The 19,219-nt window shown below is 47.3% G+C and overlaps 1 protein-coding gene across 4 annotated transcripts in view; it reads left to right on the top strand.

Annotated features, from left to right (window-relative positions):
• GIT1 (GIT ArfGAP 1) overlaps positions 1-19,219 on the top strand; it is a 50,541-nt gene that overhangs the window by 12,943 nt on the left and 18,379 nt on the right. For 2 of the 4 annotated variants that reach the window (XM_053366633.1, XM_053366634.1), the window contains exons 2-9: positions 6,138-6,271; positions 9,846-9,958; positions 13,237-13,342; positions 13,966-14,052; positions 14,231-14,361; positions 15,411-15,505; positions 17,305-17,347; positions 18,382-18,408. In XM_053366633.1, the coding sequence (XP_053222608.1) occupies positions 6,138-6,271; positions 9,846-9,958; positions 13,237-13,342; positions 13,966-14,052; positions 14,231-14,361; positions 15,411-15,505; positions 17,305-17,347; positions 18,382-18,408 (736 nt within the window). The remainder of the gene's footprint in view (positions 1-6,137; positions 6,272-9,845; positions 9,959-13,236; positions 13,343-13,965; positions 14,053-14,230; positions 14,362-15,410; positions 15,506-17,304; positions 17,348-18,381; positions 18,409-19,219) is intronic. The other 2 variants (XM_053366631.1, XM_053366632.1) reach the window with 1 other exon arrangement.

Genomic DNA, 19,219 nt, shown 5'->3' with positions numbered 1-19,219 from the left:
TGGGCAGCACCCAGGGACAGGCGTCCCTCCCAGGCGTGTCACAGTGGCAAAGGCAGCAGAGGCCCCACGTAGAAATCTTAGCAGAGAGGATCCCAGGGTTTAAGCGCTGCGCGCCAAGGGTTCAATAGTTGTGATTCCTGCATTGCAGGGGGTTAGTCTAGATGACTCTTAGGATCCCTTCCAGATTGGCAATTATGTGATTTAGCTGCACCTTGTTAATTGTTCATTTGTTTGTTTTTCAGACAAAAGTAGTTTTGAAATAATTGTAAATAGTTGGTTTTTTTAACCGATTAAATCACAGAATTGTAGACTTGGAAGGGACTCTGAGGATCATCTCGTCCTGTGGTTCCTGTGGGGCACACGCCCCACAGGCGGGGGCAATTTGATTTTTAAAGGGGGGGGCAATTCGAGAAAGAGTTAGACTACGTTAATGGCCTTTTATAGGCTTCCTCTATGTGAATAGGAGTTCACTTTTTGAATAATAGCCCGGCTTTGACTGGGGAGGGCGGGATATAAATAAAAATGTATTATTATTATTATTATTATTATTATTATTATTATGTGTCAGGGGGGCAGCATCAGGATTTAGAGATGCTTTGGTGGGGCATTTATCTAGTCCAAACCCCTGCCAGTGTCTTGTTGTTGTTGTTTTTTGTAAACAGCTTTATTATAAATCTTGCAAAATAAATAACCTGATAACTCGTCTTTCCCTCTCTTGTTTCTCCAATGTACCCCTCAAAAAAACCCCACAACCTGATCAATGATACCCTGGGGGTCACTGAGCGCAAACTCTTCACATGCTCAGAAGTGCTCTCTCCATTGTCTCTTCAGACCCTTGGTGGTGCAGAATTGGGTCTTGGGTACATCGAGACACAGGAAGCTGCTTTTGACTGAACCAGGCCATTGCCCCACCTGGCCTGATTTTGTTTACACCATGCTTTCGGGTTTCGGGCAGGGGGTACCGCCCCAATTCTTCCTAGAGACCCGAGGCGTTGAATCAGGGACCTTCTGTGTGCCAAGCAGAGCTGTGGGTGGAGAAGACTTCTGATGAGAGTCTTCTGGGTTCTTCTGAAGGGGGTGGCGGGGTTCTTGGGTGTCAGGAGCTGAGGAACATGTCAGCGAATGCTGCAATCCTCCCGAAAGTGGGGTGGGGAGTGGAGGGTTGGCGCTGCAAATTTCGGTGCATCCCCAGGGAGTAGAGGGTGGGGGTGCCAAGCTTGGAATAGCTACTTGCGTGGGAGCCCCTCTTTTGGTTTTTAGTTTTATTTGCACATAGGAAAAGGGAGGTGTGAAGATTGCACAATGTTTTAACCATGAAGTCTGGTAGCTGTGCGGTGCAGAAGGAAGGTGGTGGTGGGGGTGGGGGGCATAGTTAGAACAGGGTGAATGTTGCAGCCTTGATTCTTCCTCTCTCCTCACGCGCTCCCTCCAAGATTGTTCCTCTGACGCTTTATCTGGCCCAGGCGCCCATTCTGCCCCACTTTCGGGAGCCACACTGGGCGTCTCAGAAAGATGAAGGTGCCATTTGGTAACCTAGTTTATATATCTGTAGTTTCTAAAATTGCACGCTGCTGGAGGTGAAGTTACAGGGAACCAGAGGGCCTTCTCGGTGGTGGCACCCTCCCTGTGGAACGCCCTCCCACCTGATGTCAAACAGATAAAGAACTATACAACTTTCAGAAGACATCTGAAGGCAGCCCTGTACAGTGGTGCCTCGCAAGACGAATGCCTCGCAAGACGGAAAACTCGCAAGAAGAAAGAGTTTTCCGTTTTTTGAGGTGCTTCGCCAGACGAATTTCCCTATGGGCTTGCTTCGCAAGACGAAAGCCCATAGGGAAATCTCCGGGGACAGCTTTTCTCATAGGGCTTTTCTCCCGGCCGCCAGCCTTCAGAACAGGTCCGGGGACAGAGGGGAAGCGCAGCGCACCTTCCCCTCTGTCCCCAGACCTGGTCTGAAGGCAGTCTCCATAGGAACGCATTAATTGATTTTCAATGCATTCCTATGGGAAACCGTGCTTCGCAAGACAAAAAACTCGCAAGAAGACAAAACTCGCGCAACGAATTAATTTCGTCTTGCGAGGTACCACTGTATTGGGAAATGGTTAATGTTTGAGGTTTTATTGTGTTTTATATCTGTTGGCAACCCAGTCACATGGGTGGGCTCCAAATATAACAATACAGTGGAACCTCAGTTGCTGAATGCTTTGGAAGCCGAACAATTTGGAACCCGAACGCCGACAACCCGGAAATGAATGCTTCCGTTTTCGAACGCGCCTCAGAGGTCAAATGGCTTCCGAGGTGCGTTTCTCCATTTTTTAAAGGAATTTCCAGTCTTCCAGAACAGATTACATTTGACAACCGAGGTTCCACTGTACAGTGGTACCTCGGGTTACATACGCTTCAGGTTACATACGCTTCAGGTTACAGACTCCGCTAACCCAGAAATATTACCTCAGGTTAAGAACTTTGCTTCAGGATGAGAATAGAAATCGTGCTCCGGCAGCAGGAGGCCCCATTAGCTAAAGTGGTGCTTAAGAACGGACCTCCGGAATGAATTAAGTACTTAACCTGAGGTACCACTGTAATGATAATAATAACAACAACAACTATTTAACAGCCTCCTCTAGCTTATATATCTGAGTTTCAACATTGCTCTTATGATGTCATTATGTCCTTAAATCATGCTATGGCGAGGTGAGGTGAGTGGAGACAGTGGAAAGACTGAGATTCCCACCTGAGGGTGCTTTTAAAGCAGGGGTTGGCAAGGTTTACTCCAGTAGAGATCCCTCTGTGGGCCAGATTGCATGCATGCCCATGATTTCTGGCGTCTGCATTTGTGCAGGCGCAATTTCCGGTGCATGCGCATGTGGATACGCAATTTCCGGTGTCGCGGAAGTGAGTCCCCACGCTGCGCTGCATCGGTTTAGTGCAGCACATGGAGACTCGCCAAACAGGTGGCTCAGTTTGGGGGCGGCTTGTGGGCCGCTTAAACGACCCCCATGGGCCGCTTGTGGCCCATGGACCTTAGGTTGCCGACTCCTGTTTTAAAGTGTCAAGGCCTAAAACACACTCAACAATTTCTCTCTTTGTCATCGTGCTGGAAGGGGAAGAGTTGCCTGGATGTTTCTAGGGCGGCCTTTCGGGTTTCCGTAGCAACCAGGCAGGAGAGACAAGGTGTGTCTCTTCTGCATCAATAGATTTTTGACGGGTGATCTCCCCCCTCCTAGCTTTCCCGTGAAAATTCCCTGGTATAAGGTTTGCTGCGGAGGGGGCAGAATATGCATTTCCAGATCTTTGGGGCCTGGTGGGGAGGAAGGGCCCCCTCCCACAGCCAGTGGCCAAATGGAGGAGTGTGGCCTTGAGCCCAGACTTAGCCCCAGAATGTGTGGAAACTGTCCTCTGAGCATGTACAAAGCGTTTTTTGGGGGTGGGAAAGAGCATGCTGCATGAAAACGTTAATGTTTTGTATGATAATTGTTGTTCTTCTTTATGGCATAGTGCATTTTTTTTGTAAATTTGAAAGTACGATCAACGAAACATCGAGCTAAAATATGCCATAGGAAAGAGGAATAAAAATAAAGGATTTTTTAAAATGAAGTTTTAAAAAAGAATGAATAGTGTCAAATATATTCCATGGTAGTATGCACTGTTCATATTCATACAAAATGTATCAGGTGTTCAAAAACATTGCCAGATAAAATCATATTTAGTAGTCTATTTGTGTAGTATATTGTATGTATGGTGTAGGGTAATATATTTATGTTTTTAAATGCAAAACAAGTTACCTTTTAAGTAACTAAGTGACTGCTAATAAGAATAAGAGTAATACAGAAAAGCTTCTCTTCTCCCTGCCCCCCAAGCTGAGAATTAGAGACAAGTCAGAAGTCCAGAGCCCCCAAATCTATTTTAATTTAAATGCGCTGCCTTTGCATCTGATGCCATCTTGACTTTACTGGGTGATGTAGTTATTTTTAATGATCTGACAATATGACTTTGCTCTGAGGATGCCTTCGTAGGTGTGAAAAGGCAGCTGTAGCTGTTTTTAATTATAAATAATTCCAAAGCGTTGGCTGCGCTGCAGTGATATCTCAGAAGCCTCGTCACCCTCATTCCTGCTTACCGATATTGTTCGTGTTATTAATTTACAGCTTGCCTTTTTCAGAAAAGTGCACAAGCCGTCCTCCCATGAAATCAGGGTAACACAAAGCACACACGTCCCCTCCTCTAGCTCAGGGTTATAGAGCACTTGCTAGGCATGTAGAAGGTCCCTGGTTCAACCCTTGACATTTCCAGGTAGGGCTGGGAGAGACTCCCTGCCTGAAACCTTGGAGAGCTGCTGCTGCTGCCAGTCAGTGCAGACAGTACTAAGCTAGATGGGCTCAGTGGTTTGGCTTAGCATAAGGCAGCTTCCTGCGTCCTTTCTCCAAACATATATTTCCATATTCTTTTCGTAAATATTCTTTTAAATTTCGTTTTGTAATCTATATATAAAACAGAGAGAACCGAAGTTAAGAGCTGAAAGTTAAAAGATGAAAAACAAAGCTGTAAAATAGGCATGGAGAATTGAGTCCGATTGCACGTGGGTTCAAATAACAAAGTCCAAGTAAAGAATATAAGTATCATCTGATTATCTGGTTCCAGACTTGCCAAGCTTGGTACAAGAGTTGTCTTGAAAATGTTGGCTCTGTTGTCCATGTAATAAAGGAATACCAAATCATGTTAAAAGGGCCTGGTCCTTGTCAAAATCCCAAATTATGCGCAATTTCTCCATTCTAGCTCTGTTCCAGAGTGATTGATACCAAGCGTCCAGAGTGAGATTTTGGGCCATTTTCCACTGAGTTGCAAATAACTATGCCAATATCATATAGGAGACCAATTCTTTTGGCACTTTTTCTACATTGGCACCATCAGAAACATTAATTTTGGACAGCAAACCATGGTTTCTTTAGTAACCTGTCTCGTTTCCGTCAAAATTAAGTTCCAGGAATCTTACATCGACTTACTGGCACATTCCCATCCTAAATAGAATAAAATAGAATTTATTATTTATACCCCACCCATCTGGCTGGGTTTCCCCAGCCACTCTGGGTGGCTTCCAACAGAGTATTAAAATACAGTGGTCTGTTAGACATTAAAAGCTTCCCTAAAGAGGGCTGCCTTCAGATGTCTTCTAAATGTTTAGTAGTTATTTTTCTCTTTGACATCTGGTGGGAGGGCGTTCCACAGGGCAGGTGCCACCACCAAGAAGGCCTTCTGCCTGGTTCCCTGTAACTTGGCTTCTCACAGTGAGGGAACCACCAGAAGGCCCTTGGCGCTGGATCTCAGTGTCCGGGTAGAACGATGGGGGTGGAGACACTCCTTCAGGTATACTGGACCAAGGCCATTTGGGGCTTTAAAGGTCAGCACCAACACTTTGAATTGTGCTCGGAAGCGTACTGGGAGCCAATGTAGGTCTTTCAATACCAGTGTTATGTGGTCTCAGCAGCCGCTCCCAGTCACCAGTCTAGCTGCCGCATTCTGGATTAGTTGTAGTTTCCGGGTCACCTTCAAAGGTAGCCCCACGTAGAGCGCATTGCAGTAGTCCAAGCAGGAGATAACTAGAGCATGCACCACTCTGGCGAGACAGTCCGTGGGCAGGGAGGGTCTCATCCTGCATACCAGATGGAGCTGGTAAACAGCTGCCCTGGACACAGAATTGACCTGCACCTCCATGGACAGCTGTGAGTCCAGAATGACTCCCAGGCTGCGCACCTGGTCCTTCAGGGGCACAGTGACCCCATTCAGGACCAGGGAGTTCCCCACACCCACCTGCCTCCTGTCACCCAAAACAGTACTTCTGTCTTGTCAGGATTCAACCTCAATTTGTTAGCCGCCACCCATCCTCCAACCGCCTCCAGGCACTCACACAGGACCTTCACCGCCTTCACTGGTTTTGATTTGAAAGAGAGGTAGATGTACCAAGTTCATCGCAATCTCCAACCATTAGGTGATATGGAAGGAAGCAATTCTGACATTTGCAAAGGAGTGCAATACCATCTGCATAGCAATTTCAAGGTGTTTTCCCTAAGAAAACTGGAAACAGACATTAAGGGTCGCGATTTCCAAACTTTCAAACTTGTGGTTTTCTCTCCCTCCAGACCCTGGCTGGGCGTCAATCAATCGCGGAGTGCTGGTCTGCGACGAATGTTGCAGCGTCCATCGCAGTCTGGGGCGCCATATATCCATCGTCAAGCACCTTCGACACAGCCCTTGGTCGGCCACCTTGTTGCAGGTGAGTGGGGGCAGCTTTCGGGATGAGGGCGAAGGGACAGTGGCATCCACAGAAGGGTGGCACAAAGCTGACTTTTAAAAATATATCTTTATTAATTTAAAATAAATACATTTATGAAAAACACACGTACATACAAATAAACAAACATACAATCAAACAAACAAATAACAGAAGAATCAAACAAACCACCACACGCTAAGATATAAGAAGATTAATATAATTATCATCATATATACTCCTGGTATTGAACACAATTATAAAATTTATAGAAAAGAAGTTTAAAACTGACTTTCAGTTAATCTCACTGTACTTTGTCTATCCACAGTTACATATTTCTTATATAATTTCTTTTTTACCTCCCTACAAACTTATATTTATACAATACAGGGATCAGTCTAATTCTGCCAAGATATTTCCTTTTATTCCACAGTTTTCTAAATATTCTTTAAAGATTCTCCAATCCTTATAGACTTTTTGTTTTGGTTGGCTGATTTTGAAGCGTAGTCTGCTATTACCGTTTTGGCCTGCATATAAGCCGCACCCGAATACAAGCCGCACCTTTAAAATTCAGCAGCTTTGGGGAGGTTTGGGAACAGCGGGAGGGCTGGGCACCATTGCCCCGCGGTCCTGGGCTGCTTTCTGGGGGTTTGGGGAGCCACACCACTTTGCCAGAGGCGTAAGGTCGTGAATATAAGCCACACTTTAACTTTTCACGATCGGAATTTGGAAAAAAAGTGCAGCTTATATTCAGGCCAATACAGTATTATTATTATTATTACTATTATTATTAACATTTGTATTTTTTTTTTTATATAATATTTTTATTAGGAAATTTTTATAACCACAAAAACATAACATAACATTACAATAAACACAACAAATACATAAACAAACAAAAACAAAAACGAAACAAGAAACAAGTACAATTTCATATCTTAATTTCTTATACCTTTCTTCCCCGACTTCCTCATGCCTCCCTTTCCTGTATTCCAGATTCTAATCAATTATTCAGCAAATCTTCCCTAATTTAAATTTAATTTAATCTTCCTTATTCTCCTTGTCTTAACCATTACTAATAGTAACCGTTTACTTTCTGGTCCAACATCATTCTAACTTTCATTAATTTTGTAATATTTCTTTAGATAGTCCTTAAATTTTTTCCATTCTTCTTCCGCTGCTTCTCTTCCCTGGTTTCGGATTCTGCTCGTCATTTCTGCCAGGCCCATGTAGTCAATCACCTTCATCTGCCATTCTTCCAGAGTGGGTAGATCTTGTGTCTTCCAGTACTTCGCGATAAGTATTCTAGCTGCTGTTGTAGCATACATAAAAAAAGTTATATCCGTCTTTAACACCCCTTGGCCGACAATTCCCAAGAGAAAGGCCTCTGGTTTCTTAGGGAAGGTATATTTAAATACCTTTTTCAGTTCATTATAGATCATTTCCCAGAATGCCTTAATCTTCGGGCACGTCCACCAAAGGTGAAAGAATGTGCCTTCCTTTTCTTTACATTTCCAGCATTTATTATCAGGCAAATGGTAAATCTTTGCAAGCTTGACTGGGGTTATGTACCACCTATAGATCATTTTCATAATATTTTCTCTTAAGGCATTACATGCCGTAAATTTCATCCCGGTGGTCCACAACTTTTCCCAATCAGCAAACAAGATGTTATGACCAATGTCCTGAGCCCATTTAATCATACTTGATTTAACCGTTTCATCTTGTGTATTCCATTTCAGCAGCAAGTTATACATTCTTGACAAATTTCTAGATATTATTAACATTTGTATACCACCCTATGCCTGTAGATCTCAAGACAAAATATTCCATAATCCATATGCAGAAATGGCAAAACTTACCAGAAGAATAAGAAATCAAGATAGCAAACTTTCTATAAAAGAATGGAAATGGTTTATTGAATATTTACAGATAAATTATAAACAGATTTAAAACATTGGCAGGATTATTGTAATAACCTGCTGTTTCATAAGGCATATATTTAAAGAAGATGATCGAATGAACAAATTAAGTTAATTTGGATATGCAGAAGATATTAAAAATAAATTTAAGGAACCGCAGACAGTGGGGGAAGGAAGTCAAGTTTTGAAATGTCAAAATGATTGTAAAATCAGTGAAATGTATAAAGGCCTGGTTAAAGAGGAATTGTAATCTCCTTGGGGGCAGGGACCTGTCTCTTCCATCTCTCTTTCCAGCACACCAAAATGCAATAAAAAAAATTATTAAGAGGATCTCCAGTGAAGGAAGGTTGCAGTGTTCAAATTAGAAGGCATATCAGAGGCAATGTGAAAGAAGCTTATAAACTTGCGTATGTCATAATTGTGTGTCCACGTGCTGGAACTCATAGACATCCAATGCAGCTGCGTGTTGGGTGATACGGGACAGACAAAAGGCGGGACTTCTTTACATACTTAAACTGTGGAACTCCCCGCTGCAGGAGGCAGTGACACCCACCGAGTTGAATGCCTTTAAAAGAGAAATGGACTAATTCATGGAGGAGGAGTTGCTATCAATGGCAGCTAGCCATAATGGCTACTATCTGCCTGCACAGTCAGAGGCAGAAATGCTTCTGAATACCAGTTGGGACACGGGTGGCGCTGTGGGTTAAACCACAGAGCCTAGGACTTGCCGATCAGAAGGCCGGCGGTTCGAATCCCTGCGACGGGGTGAGCTCCCGCTGCTCGGTCCCTGCTCCTGCCAACCTAGCCGTTTGAAAGCACCTCAAAGTGCAAGTAGATAAATAGGCACTGCTCCAGCGGGAAGGTAAACGGCGTTTCCAGAAGCGGCTTAGTCATGCTGGCCACATGACCTGGAAGTTGTACGCCGGCTCCCTTGGCCAGTAAAGCGAGATGAGCGCCCCAACCCCAGAGTCAGCCACGACTGGACCTAATGGTCAGGGGTCCCTTTACCTTTACCAGTTGATGGAAGCCACAGCAGGCGAAAGTGCTCTTGTGTTTGGGTCCTACTTGAGAGTTTTGTACTGGGGCATCTGGTTGGCCGATGTGAGAACAGGATGTTGGCATAGGGGGCCCTCTTTGGCCTGATCCATCAGGCTCTCCTTATGTTCCTAAATAAGTTTTGCTCAGCTTTGGGTCTGGGGGGGACCAGGCCACAGTCTTTGCAGGAGTTCTGGGGGCACTGGGGAGGCACACCATGTAATCATTCAGAGAGGACGTTCAAGGCCTGTATTGTTAAAAAGCAATTAATAGCAGGTATTAAAAGCAATTGAAAGGTAATTATAAGCAGTGACATGCTGAAAAGGACATGTGTTTTAATCTCGAAATTCTACATGCTTGGATGGCCTTGCCTATAGCAGGCGCCGAAAACGAGTATACCAACTTCACAGGCAGGGAGTTCCACAGAGGTTGGTTTCTTACAAGCGTGTTAAAAGGAGAGTTTATCCTGGCACCTGTAACAAGTGCCAGTTCCACAGGCCAAAGCGGTCAGATGAGCATCGATGCAACAAGGTGATCCTGCAGGTAAACTTGCCATTTCCCTGTTGATTTTTCTCTTCTTCTTTTTTTCTCCCCCCCAATCCCTGCCCCCCGGTCCTCAGATGGTGCACACTCTCGCAAGTAACGGTGCCAATTCTATATGGGAACACTCGCTGCTTGATCCGGCGCAGGTCCAGAGCGGGAAGCGTAAGGCTAACCCGCAGGATAAAGTCCAGTGAGTCCCGGTGGATTAGGGGAGGATTTGGGGGGGTACCTACCTGGGGAGATGGGGGGAGCTCGTTCCTCCCGCAAGGAGGGATGGCGGTGGGCATTGACCATTCTGTAATGTTTGTGGGGGTTACGGGGTGCGTACAGAAGAGCGGGGCCGCTGGATGATGCCAGCTGTAATTATGATTTTCTGGTACAGTGGTACCTCGGGTTACATACGCTTCAGGTTACATACGCTGCAGGTTACAGACTCCGCTAACCCAGAAATAGTGCTTCAGGTTAAGAACTTTGCTTCAGGATGAGAACAGAAATCGTGCTCCGGCGGCCCGGCAGCAGCAGGAGGCCCCATTAGCTAAAGTGGTGCTTCAGTTTAAGAACAGTTTCAGGTTAAGTACGGACCTCCAGAACGAATTAAGTACTTAACCTGAGGTACCACTGTACAACCCTAACAGTAGCACCTTAGAGACCAACTAAGTTTGTTATTGGTATGAGCTTTCGTGTGCATGCACACTTCTTCAGGTACACATTCTTCCACATTCTTCAGGTGTGTATCTGAAGAAGTGTGCATGCACACGAAAGCTCATACCAATAACAAACTTAGTTGGTCTCTAAGATACTACTGGAAGGAATTTTTCCCGCTTGTAAGCGGTCCCTATTTATCTACTTGCACCCAGGGCTGCTAGGTTGGTAGGCGCTGGGACCGAACGACGGGAGCGCACCCCGCCGCGGGGATTCGAACCGCTGACCTTTCGATTGGCAAGCCCTAGGCGCTGAGGCTTTTACCCACAGTGCCACCCTTGTCAATATTACATAGGAGCAGCCAATTTTCTCAGAATTGTTTTCTGTACTCACTTGCAATTCTGGTTCTTGAGGCATCGTTTTTTTTGCCACTGTAGCCAAATCCCAAATTTTATTAAGCATTCATTCCAAGAATGTAACTTTTGAGCCATTAGCAGATAGGATGTAAGTCCCTTAAATGTTCTTTGCCTGTGATAAGCGATGTACAGTTGAGCAGTATCAACACTGAATCTAAGGGAACGTCGCATTTCAATATTTTTCTTATCATTTTATCACCCATCTGGAATTGGAAGGTAGACCGTGCAACCCAAAGGATGAGGGCAATTTTAAAGCTCATCCTTTTATTCTGTTCAGAGTTAAATCTGCTTTTGCCAACCTGATGGCCTCTCAGAGGTTTTGGACTACAACTCCCATCAGCCCTAGGCAGCCTGGCTTTGTCTTGGACTGCACCTGTGCTGATTGGGAGTTGTAGTCCAAAACCTCTGAAGAGTGCTAGGTTAGGGACAGCTGTTCTACACACTCTCCCAAGGCCTCTCTGAACATCGAATCATAGACATGTAGAGTTTTAAGGGACCCTGGGGGTCATCCAGTCCAACCCTCTGCAACACAGGAACCTTTTGCTCAACATGAGATTCGAACCCACAACCCTTTATGAGTCTCATTCTCTACCGACTGAGCTATCCCTTGTGCCGCTATTCTTTATCTGTGGCCGTATTCCTGGCCTACTCAGACATCTCAGCCTCCTGCAAGGGCCCTTTTAATAGTTCTGCAAACGAAGCGGGGAACTAATTTTGAACTTGCTGACCGCAGCAGAGAGAGACGAGACCCAAGAGCTCTGTCTATTTTGGAGCGGACGTCTGAAAGGGTTGGAAAAGGAGCAGGAGCAGCTCTGGTTGCAGAAGACACCCGACAAAGTCATAACTCCGCCTTTGCCAGATGTTTGGGACTACAACTCCCATCATCCCCAGCAGGCATGGCTATCTGATGCTGGGGCTGATGGGAATTGTAGTGCGAAGCATCCAAAGGGCACCAGACCAGGCAGAAGCGGAGTTAAGGTTTCCATGGACAATGTCGGTCATTTCCACACTTCACTTAGAGGGTTCAAACTCTTTCAGAAATGATGTGTGGGTTGTCTGAGGTGGTAAGGGACCCACATCATTTCTGACAGCGTTTGAGCTACTGCAAAATGAAAGGGAGTTTATTTTGCCCTTCGCAGAGCTTGCATTTCCAAGTTTCATTCTGTTCTTTCTCTGCACATCGCTCTGATGGCTTTAAATTCTGACGCCACCTGTCAGCTTAGCTGTGCTTCCTGCATTGTACGGGGTTGGACTAAATGACCTTTGAGGTCCCTTTCAACTCTACATTTCTACAAGATGATGATGACGATGATGATGATGGAAGAAGGTAAAAACAACGAATAGCTGTCAAAGTGTTTTGCAGGTCTCTATGTTCGCGGGTGGCGCTGTGAGTAAAACCTCAGTGCCTAGGACTTGCTGATCGTATGGTCGGCGGTTCGAATCCCTGTGGCGGGGTGAGCTCCTGTCGTTCGGTCCCAGCTCCTGCCCACCTAGCAGTTCGAAAGCACTCTTAAGTGCAAGTAGATAAATAGGGACCGCTTTATAGCAGGAAGGTAAACGGCGTTTCCGTGTGCTGCGCTGGTGCCAGCTCGCCAGCTGCAGCTTCGTCACGCTGGCCACGTGACCCGGAAGTGTCTTTGGACGGCGCCGGCTCACAGCCTCTAGAGCAAGATGAGCACTCAACCCTAGAGTTGGACACGACTGGCCCGTACGGGCAGGGGTACCTTTACCTTTACCTTTTTATGTTCAATTGCATTTCTTGGTATTATTATTATTATTATTATTATTATTATTATTATGGTTTTCTGCCTTGCAGAAAACAACAATATTTTGTTGTTTTTAATAAAATGTTCAAACCAAGAATTAGAGCCTTCCCAGGGCAGGGCCCAAAGCTTGTGCTGGAGGAGGTGGAGCAGAGAGGGAAAGAGTGCCTCTGGTCATGTGCAGAGGTGCTCTTAGCCCTCATTATCCAGAAGCTTGACGAGCTTCCAGGCTACCTGAGTCTTCTCAAGGCCACTGCTATCAATAAATCCCTGTTGGGGAGAAAGGCCTCACCTGTGCAGTTCATTTAAAGGAGCATCATACAGTTGTAACAGTTCCCCCAGAGAATCCTGGGAACTGTAGTTCGTTGTTAGGCGATCCCTCCCCCTGTGCCCTTCACAGAGTCACAATTCCCAGAGTTCCCAGAAAAAGAGGAATTGATGGTCACACCACTTTAGGAATTGTGAGGGGGAGAATGGGGGGTGTCACCTAAGAACGCTCAACACTCATGACAAATTACAGATCCCAGGATTCCTTCTGGGGAGGAAAGCCATGTTTGTTTAAAGTGGTATAATCGTGCTTTAAATCTGTAGTGCGGACGGCGCCTTAGTGTGGTTCCTCACTGATCTGCTCCTGTTCTGTATCGCAGCCCCACCAAGTCTGAATTCATCCGTGCCAAATACCAGATGCTGGCCTTTGTCCACAAGCTCCCGTGCCGAGACGACGACGGCGTCACCGCCAAGGACCTCAGCAAGGTAGACACCTCTGTGTGCGCACCTGAAAGGGGTTTACGAAAAGAACAACTCCAGGGAACCATCAGAGTTAAAAGCAGTGCTTTTTTTCTTTTAAAAAAAATGTTTAGGGGTGCTCTCATTTGCCTACTCTTATTGAAATACTGCCCCTCAGTGAGGCCAAACTTAGATTCACAAAATGTTTAGGGGTATGTGTACCCCTGTGTGTCCCCCAGCATTGGTTAAAAGCAACGATTTAAAATAACTCAAAAAATAGTAATTGGAATAAGCTAAAAACGGGCTTTGCCTAAGCAAAGTTTTTAGCAGCTGCTGAATGGAGTACACAGCGAAGGCGCCTGACTGATGTCACTAGGCAGGGAGTTCCAAAGGACAGGAGCTGCCAGGCTGAAATACGGATTTCTTACAAATGAAGAATGAGTATTGTGTGGCATCTGTAGCCATACCAGCTTCCCAGCCTGAAGTGGTTGAGAGGGATTAAATGGGGTATATGAGCTCTTGTTTTCTGGGGTCTTCGTCCCTCCGTGGGGGGGGGGGGCGCTGGCCTGTGTGTGTGTGCACATGTTTGTGGATAGCTTTGTGTTTCCTTCCACCTGACCTCTCTCCTCCTCGTCCTCCTTCCTCCGCAGCAACTGCATTCAAGCGTCCGGACGGGAAACCTGGAGACCTGCTTGCGCCTTCTTTCCCTGGGCGCCCAGGCCAACTTCTTCCACCCGGTGAGCCCCTGCCACTGCCCCATCTCCCAGTGTCGGGTTTCTTATTCTGCCGCACCTTGTTAGGTCTCGGAATATCTGCCCTTTTCGCTTAATTGGCGGAGCCTGGCTATAGAGAGAAAGAGTGCCTCTGGGCATGTGCTGTGTGCGGTGGTAGAGCAAAATCCTCTGCTTTTTGTAGGAGAAAGGGACGACGCCCCTGCACGTTGCTGCCAAGGCAGGCCAGATCCTCCAGGCGGAGCTGCTCGTCGTCTACGGGGCGGACCCCGGGGCACCTGACGTGAACGGACGCAGCCCCATCGATTATGCCAGGTGAGGGTGTCATGTATAACCCCGCCCACTTCTGACTCTAGCCCTGCCCACTGCTGGCCCAATATTGCCTGTCAACAGGGTGGCGCTGTGGTATAAACCACTGAGCCTCTTGGGCTTGCCAATCAGAAGGTTGGCGGTTTGAATCCCTGCGACGGAGTGAGCTCCCGTTGCTCTGTCCCAGCTCCTGCCAACCTAGAAGTTCGAAAGAACACCAGTGCAAGTAGATAAATAGGTACCACTTCGACGGGAAGGTAAACGGCGTTTCCGTGCACTCTGGTTTCCGTCACAGTGTTCCGTTGTGCCAGAAGCGGTTTAGTCCTGCTGGCCACATGACCTGGAAAGCTGTCTGTGGACAAACGCCGGCTCAACAAATGCCTGAAATCGAGATTAGTGCTGCAATCCCATAGTTGCCTTTGATTGGACTTAACCGAGCACAATTCAAAGTGTTGGTGTTGACCTTTCAAGCCCTAAATGGCCTTGGCCCAGTATACCTGAAGGAGCTTCTTCATCCCCATCGTTCTGCCCTTACGCTGAGGTACAGCGCCGAGGGCCTTCTGGTGGTTCCCTCATTGTGAGAAGCAAAGCTACAGGGAACCAGGCGGAGGGCCTTCTCGGTGGTGGCACCCTCCCTGTGGAACGCCCTCCCACCAGATGTCAAAGAGATAAACAACTACCTAACATTTAGAAGGCATCTGAAGGCAGCCCTGTTCAGGGAAGTTTTTAATGTGTGACATTTTAATGTATTTTTAATCTTTGTTGGAAGCCGCCTAGAGTGGCTGGGGAAACCCAGGGAAATGGGCAGGGTACAAATAATAAATTATTATTATTATTATTATTATTATTATTATTATTATTATTATTAACCTTTTTATCTTTACCTATCAGCAGTCTAATAGATGGTTACCCATTTGTGGTTCCTGATTGCAGCAGATCCGCTCTGTTGTGTTAAGTTTGTAACGAGTCCTGTTTACTGGGGTGGGTTCTTCCTCCCTCCCTCTCTCTCCCTGGCCTACCTCGTCTGACTGTTGTCCCTCCTTCCCTCCCCACAGGCAGGCGTCTCAGCACGAACTGGCCGAGCGCCTGGTGGAATGCCAGTACGAGCTGACGGACAGGCTGGCTTTCTACCTCTGCGGGCGAAAGCCAGGTAAGAGAACCGCACAATGTTCCGAGCGGGATGGAGCCGAACCTCTGGGATAACAACCTACTGCTGCAGCAGCTTCCTGCTGAGCGGCCTGTCCAGCCTCCCTTCTGAACACAGATGAGCTGGGGGCTCAGGGAGGAGTCCCTGTTCAAGACAAAACAGCTGCAGAGCGGAAACAGGGAATCTGCCATGCACTGAGCCAGACAACTGGCCAGCCTAGTTCAGTGTTGTTTCCCCTGCCTGGCAGGAGCTATACAGGATTTCAGATAAAGCATCTCTCCCAACCCAATCTGGAGATGTCCAGGATTGAACCTGAGACCTTCTGCATGCAAAGTTTCAACCCTCTGAGCCAGCACACGATGTTTCCTGTGTTCCTATTTAAGGTTGGCTCCTAAATCAGAACCTTGAGGATTGACATCTACCGTATTTTTTGCTCCATAAGACGCACCTAGTTTTTAGAGGGGGAATGCAAGAAAAATAAATTCTTTAAAGGGAGCGCTGAGCAAAGCCTGTATTCATCCCAGGCTCTTCTCAGCGCTCCCTTTCACGAGCCGTGTGGAATGTGTGTGTGGTGCTTGCAGGCTTTTCCTCCTTGGGGAAAAGCCTGCAAGTGCCACACACACGCTCAGCACACTCTTTAAAAGGAGCACGGCTCTTGCAGGCTTTTCCGCGAGGTGGAAAAGCCCCCAAGAGCCGCACACACGCTCCACGCAGCTCATGAAAGGGAGCGCTGAGCAGAGCCTCTCGCCTGCATTCACTCCATAAGACGCACACACATCTCCCCTTACTTTTTAGGAGGGAAAATGTGCGTCTTATGGAGCGAAAAGTATGGTAATTTCTAAGACAAGGGTTGCAGCTCGTTGGGAGAGCGTCTGCTTTCCACGCTAGAGGCCCCAAATTCAATTCCCAGAGTCTCCAGGTAGGGCTGAGAGAGACAGCTCCCCCTCCAAAAAATAACCCTGGAGAGCCACAGCTGCCAGTCAGTGTAGACAACACTAAGCTAGATGAGCCAATGAATCTGACTCGGTATAAGGTGTTTTGCTCTGCTTGTGTGATTCGCTCGTCCTTTTCCAAGTTCCCCTTTTGTGCAATAATCATAACTCGGGCTACAGGTGCTTCAGGTTGTGTATTTTTGGGTTATGGGCCTGCCAAAACCTGAAAGTACCAGAACGGGTTACTTTTGGGTTTTGGCGGTTGCACATGCGCAGAAGCGATAAATTTCAACCTGTGCATGCGCAGACGCACCGCTGCGGGTTGCGAACGCTGCGGGTTGCAAATGTGCATCCCACGCGAATCACGATCGCAACCCAAGCGTCCACTGTATTGCTATTTTTCTTGGTTTATTAAAAAATGTAGCGATCGGAATTGTGTTTACCATTAAGGCAAGAGTGGCGTGACTTGATTCTGTTTAGGAACTTCCTCTCTGTCGCTCTTCTCCCAGGAAACTTTGCCACAGGGCCATTGCTCTTTCACTCACATGTAACGATGGCATGGCTGTTGCTGTTTGAAACCCTTACCTTTCCAAATAATTCCTGGCACTCACTGTTTCTGCTGCAGCAGAGCAAGTGGGAATATATATTTCGGTGGTACTGGGGAGTGAGCCATCCTGCTAATCTTTGTGGAACCAGGGAGTCGGCCCAGGGACCCCCAGCGGTCATCTAGTCCAACCCCCTGCAATGCAGGGGTCCCAGTGAGCCAGCGAACCTGCCTCTGTGCAAGGGGGGCAGGGTGACTGGATTCGGCAAAGGCGCTTTCGATCTCACTCAACCCATTTCCTTTCTTTATTTTGTCTCTCTACGTAGACCACAAGAATGGGCATTACATCATCCCGCAAATGGCAGACAGGTGGGGAACAGTGACAATTCATGGCATGTTTGTTCAAAATGCAATTGAAACCATTTAACTCAACAGAACCGGCGGACTTGATGCAGGGAGGCCAGCTATTTCAAAGTCTGATAGTCGTTTGCGCCCCCGGCTGCCTCCTTGCCTCTTGGCCTCCCACTTTGAGAACGACTGCTCTGGCCTCCTAAACTGCGTCCTGGTACAGTCGTACCTCAGAAGTCAAATGGAATCCGTTCCGGAAGGCCGTTCAACTTCCAAAATGTTCAGAAATCAAAGCATGGCTTCTGATTGGATGCAGGAAGCTCTTCCAGCCAATCGGAAGCCCCGCTGGACGTTCGGGTCCCAAAGAATGTTCATAAACCGGAAAACACACGCCTGGGTTTGCGGTGTTCAGGAGCCAAAACGGTGTATTATAGAATTGTTAAGTTGGAAGGGACCGCAAATGTCATCTAGTCCAACCCCCTGCAATGCAGGAATCTCACCCAAGGCAGGACTCGAACCCACAACCCTGCATTTAAGAGTCTCATGCTTGACCAAGTGAGCTGTCTACAGCTGAATCAAGAGCCTGCCCCATCGTTGCTCCTCAGATCTGACCTTTGGGTGCTTCTGCCTCGAGGGCTGAGTGGTGGTGGCCCCTCTGACGTCTCTGAGGAGGGTTCTTAAGTGGGTCGCTCTCACCCTCCCCAAAGGGGGGGTCCTCTGCACCAGATACAGGGGGCCCTGGCTGCTTGTCTAGGCCCCCAGACTGTGGTGTATTTTGGTATTAGAAGCATAGAATTGTACTGGAAGGGTTCCTGAGGGTCATCTAGTCCAACCCCCTTCACTGCATCCCTCGGCTCAGTTTTGGGCACGGTCTGGGTCAGTGTTAGGCACAGAGAGACTGGCTTGATATCTTGACCCAGCGAGCACCTGCGAGACCTTCAGGAGGCGAGTGCGAATCCCCACCCTTTGGCTACATAACGCTCTGCTTTTGTTTTTTTCCTTAACATCCTCACTTCTCTCTTTTTCCAACCCCTCGCTGCCTTTTCGGAGTTCAGAGTGCGCCCAAAATGCATGTCTCAAAGGTACCAAGGCTTCAACTTCCGTCTGCATGACGACACCATCGCCCTGTGTGCCCCACACATGCCCTCCAAATTTCTGTGGGGTCTAGGGAGATATAACGTGGATTATCAGTGTCTGTTTTATGGGGTGGGCTTGGAGGAGTTTGGATGCAAAATGGCAGGGAGGGTGGGAATAAATAGAATATTTTTGTGACCGTGTTTGGCCTGTCAGTCTCTCCCCACACCCCCCAGTCTTCTGCAGGGCTGGAAAAACCCCAGGATTATGAATGCTTAGAAGGTCGCCCTTGAGAGAATCTGCCCAAGGGTTTAGGGATCCGGAGAGAGCCTGGCTACTGGAGACCACCTAGTCCAGCACCCGCTTCTCATTGTGGCTAGCCAGATTTGGCTAAATGCCGCCACCACTGGTGGCAAGCAAAGTCGTATGGAAACCGGACGGAAGTGTGATATACCGTATTTTTTGCACCATAACACTCACTTTTTTCCTCCTAGAAAGTAAGGGGAAATGTCTGTGCGTGTTATGGAGCGAATGCCTACGGATGGCGGGGGGATCTGCTGCAGTCGTGAGCAGAGGATTCATGGTTCCCCTTCCTTCCCTCCTCCGTGGCTCCCTTTGAAACAGCAAAGCGGGAGAAGAGCCGCTGAGTGGGGAGGAGAGAGGGACAGAGAGCCTGCTTGCTTTAAAGGAGCAAAGCACGGATCCACATGGATCCTCAGGATTTTTGCACTGGGTCACCCCAAATTCACCATCAGATCACATAGCATGTCCATGGCTACATCTTGCACCAAAAAAATCACGCACCCACTGTTGCCTGGG

This window comes from Podarcis raffonei, chromosome 15, assembly GCF_027172205.1.
Source record: "Podarcis raffonei isolate rPodRaf1 chromosome 15, rPodRaf1.pri, whole genome shotgun sequence".
Taxonomy (NCBI): Eukaryota; Metazoa; Chordata; class Lepidosauria; order Squamata; family Lacertidae; genus Podarcis; species Podarcis raffonei.
Note: the sequence above shows the minus strand (reverse complement) of the source record. Positions and strands in the feature narration are given on the sequence as shown.